This window comes from Arvicanthis niloticus, chromosome 15 (assembly GCF_011762505.2).
Source record: "Arvicanthis niloticus isolate mArvNil1 chromosome 15, mArvNil1.pat.X, whole genome shotgun sequence".
Classification (NCBI taxonomy): Eukaryota; Metazoa; Chordata; class Mammalia; order Rodentia; family Muridae; genus Arvicanthis; species Arvicanthis niloticus.
The window spans coordinates 20,829,619-20,832,940 of NC_047672.1; the positions used below are offsets into that span (position 1 = coordinate 20,829,619).

The 3,322-nt window shown below is 38.8% G+C and overlaps 1 protein-coding gene across 1 annotated transcript; it reads right to left on the minus strand.

Moving 5' to 3' along the window:
* Positions 1-332: 332 nt before the first annotated feature.
* LOC117720792 (olfactory receptor 2A1/2A42-like) lies at positions 333-2,836 on the minus strand. The gene has a single exon (XM_034519455.2). The coding sequence runs from the start codon at positions 2,834-2,836 to the stop codon at positions 1,895-1,897; it is 942 nt and encodes a 313-aa protein (XP_034375346.1). The 3' UTR covers positions 333-1,894.
* Between the last annotated feature and the right edge of the window lie 486 nt (positions 2,837-3,322).

Consider the following 3,322-nt stretch of genomic DNA (forward strand, 5'->3'; position numbering starts at 1 on the left):
TCAGTTTGTTCTTTTTGCTGCTCCAAACATCCCTTCTACAGGACCCCCAACCAAGCCAAGGCTTGTCCTTGACATTAGAGTAATTCTTAACATGCACACTTCTTTTCACATTTCAGTGTAAAATCAAAATGCTTTCATGAACAAATTTAAATCAAAAAGAGAGGAAAAAGAGTGAGGGAAAGAGGAAAAGAGAGGAAGGAGAGTAGGGGGAAGGGGAGAGGTAGTGAAAGACCCCCAAGAAAGGAGACTCTTGCTCAAGTATCGGGAGATCATAGCCACCCAATAACTCACAAGACAACCATTGATCTTGATCTAATCAGCAAGAGGTTTATTTCGGGATCAGCCAGCTGAGGTTGAGACTCGTAACCCACATAGGGGCAGAGGAGTGTCAACCCCAAGTGCAGAATGTGAGGGGTATTTAAAGGAAAAAAACACAATCCAGGGGGTGAGGGGGGAATACCAGTGGAAAGTGCTAGCCCATCATTTAGTCAGTCATGTGGGGAACACCCTGTACATGTTTTTCTCAGGAATTTAATCTTGCTCGACTATCTACTTTGTGGTTAGCCAGTTCTTAGAACCTAGAGCTCATGAACCAGCTGACCTGCATTCTTGGTTCCAACTTTTTGTGGCCTGTTAAGTTCCTAGAACATAGCCAGCCTGGCTCTACTTTATCTGCTAGGGGTCTTAGGCTCCATTCTATCTGCTAGGGGGTCTCAAAAAGTTTCTATTACTTTCAAAGACACTTCTAAAGTTGCCCTCTGACTTCTACATACATCCTGTGGCACACAGTTGCCCACATACACATACATTCACATACATAATAAAGTGAAATTGCAAAAGGAACAAATCTATATATAACTCTAGATTTACATTTAGTTCTTACAGGAGAGGGAAGATAGAATGAGAATGAATGTGAATCAAGATATTCTGGTTTCAGGTCATATATAGCTGGTCTAAATCTCCATGCTTAATGAGAATCATCTATATTCTCAACTTTTTGTGTCTCATGATTCTCTAGAAATGTACTGATTCTATGACTATCAATATCGTTATGCAGGACAACTAGCCCCTTATGCCTGACTCATAGTCCAACAGACTTGAGAGATCAGGTAAGCTCACCATGATGTATATTCAGCTGTGAAAAATCTGCCTTTACTCACAATGTTCTATTTTTGAATATCTAGCCTTGTATATCTGAAAGTCTAGGAGGTCTAGGAGGACAGTGACCCTTGTAGGTAGGTGCAAGGCATCTGGACCAACAGACATAGAGATGCTGATGGAGAGATGCTAGAATACCATGCATTGATAAAGTCTGTACATATGTATAAATCATAGCTCATCATCCACAGAATCCTTAAACTACCTAAATTGTTTAATTCATTAATTCACTTTCAGCTTATTAAAAAAAAAGATAATGCTCATGCTTACCCCTTTATTAGCTACTAATGAACCATGGACTACCAAATCTATAAGTGATACTAAAGTTCTTTGAATATCTGTGGGTTTTGAAAAAAAAAAATCTGTGTAATTCGTAGAATGGACAAGTGTGACTGTATGAGACTAGGAGAGTTAAACATGAGGCTTTGAGAGTCAGTGGATATAGTTTGTTTTCTTCTTAATCTTGTGATACATGTAATTGTGAGGTTATATAATTAGGATTTTGATAAAATATATTCAAATTTTGGGACCTAGAAAATGAATTAAAATATTATTTATTTTCATAGATAATAAATTCAACGAAATAAAACCAATTATGTTTGATAAAATGTCACTTCACAGAAAATAGTGTTATGCTATTAAACAAAGATAAGAAGAAAATAGTGACTTTTTCTGAGTTTAGGAAATAATTGGGGAGCAAAATTAGAGGAAACTACCAAGACTGGTGGTTCAAATATCACAACAATTGGGAATGATTTTCATTGCACAGTGACCTCCTGAGGGCGCCCTTGACCTCAGCATTCCTCAGGCTGTAGATCAGGGGGTTCAGCATGGGGTTGAAAAAGCTGTAAAACAGGAAAAGGATCTTCTGTTGCTCTTCTGGGTGCTGGGACTTGGGGGCCATGTACATAACAATGGCGCTGCCAAAGAAGAGCCCTACCACACAGAGGTGGGAAGAACAGGTGGAGAAAGCCTTTTTGCGACCTTCTCCTGACTGGATCCTCAGGATTGCCACCAGGATTCTTGTATAGGAGACTAGTACAAAGCATAGGGGCCCCACTAAAGCAAACACACAGGCTGCAAAGATAACAACTTGATTGAGTGTTGTGTCAGCACAAGCAAGCTTGAGGACAGACAGGATTTCACAGAAAAAGTGATTGATTTCATGAGGTCCACAGAAAGGCAGCTTCAGCATGAGAAGTAAATGGACCAGAGCCAGAAGAAAGCTAACTATCCAGGAAACAGCAGCCAAGATAGTACACACTCTCCAGCTCATGATGACAGTGTAGTGTAGGGGGTGACAGATGGCCACAAATCTATCATAGGACATCACCACAAGGAGGACACATTCTGTGTTTGCAAATGTCAAAAATAGATAAGTCTGCATCATGCAGCCAGCAAAGGAGATGGGCCTGGTCTCATCCAAGAGGTTTACCAGTGTTTGTGGCACTGTGTTGCAGGCATAGGCGATGTCAACAGTGGCCAGATTGGAGAGAAAGAAGTACATAGGAGAGTGCAGCCTGGGCTCTAGGCAGATTAATCCAAGGCTAAACCCATTCCCCAACCATGTAAAGGTGTAACAGAGAGAGAACAATGCAAAAAGAACTAGGTGAATCCTCGGGCCAAGACAGAATCCCAGCAGGATGAACTCTGTGACCATCGTCTGATTTTCTTCCATTTTTTTCTATGAAGGAAAAATAGAAAGTACTAGGAGATGCAATTATATTAAAACATCTGTTTTTTTTTTTGTTTTTTTGTTTTTTTGTTTTTTTTTTTTTTTTAGGTTGGATTTTTTTTTGGTGGGAAATCCTTTTAAAATATACTCTTAGGAACTTATTCAAGTAAATTAATGAGTTAAATAATAATATCAAATAATATAGTAAAATAATAAATTTTACTATCAAATAGTAAAATTATCTGTCCATCTACTTACACTTCAATGTTGGCATCCAATTTTCAGAGGGGAAATATTTCAGTAGTTCCTGACCTGGAACCACTGGCACTGATGTAATTAAGGACTATCAAACCTATATGAACAAAATATCATGGAATACTGTTTAGTTGCATGTGTGCTACTCTTTTAGGGAGTTACTAGATCATCAAAATTATACTGGAGCTTTGGTAGACTAATGTTAGGGGAAAAACAGAGAATGTAGATTGCTTT

What these genes read in the sequence shown, in the direction of transcription:
- LOC117720792 (XM_034519455.2), bottom strand. Translation starts at nt 2,836, where the DNA reads ATGGAAGAAAATCAGACGATGGTCACAGAGTTCATCCTGCTGGGATTC.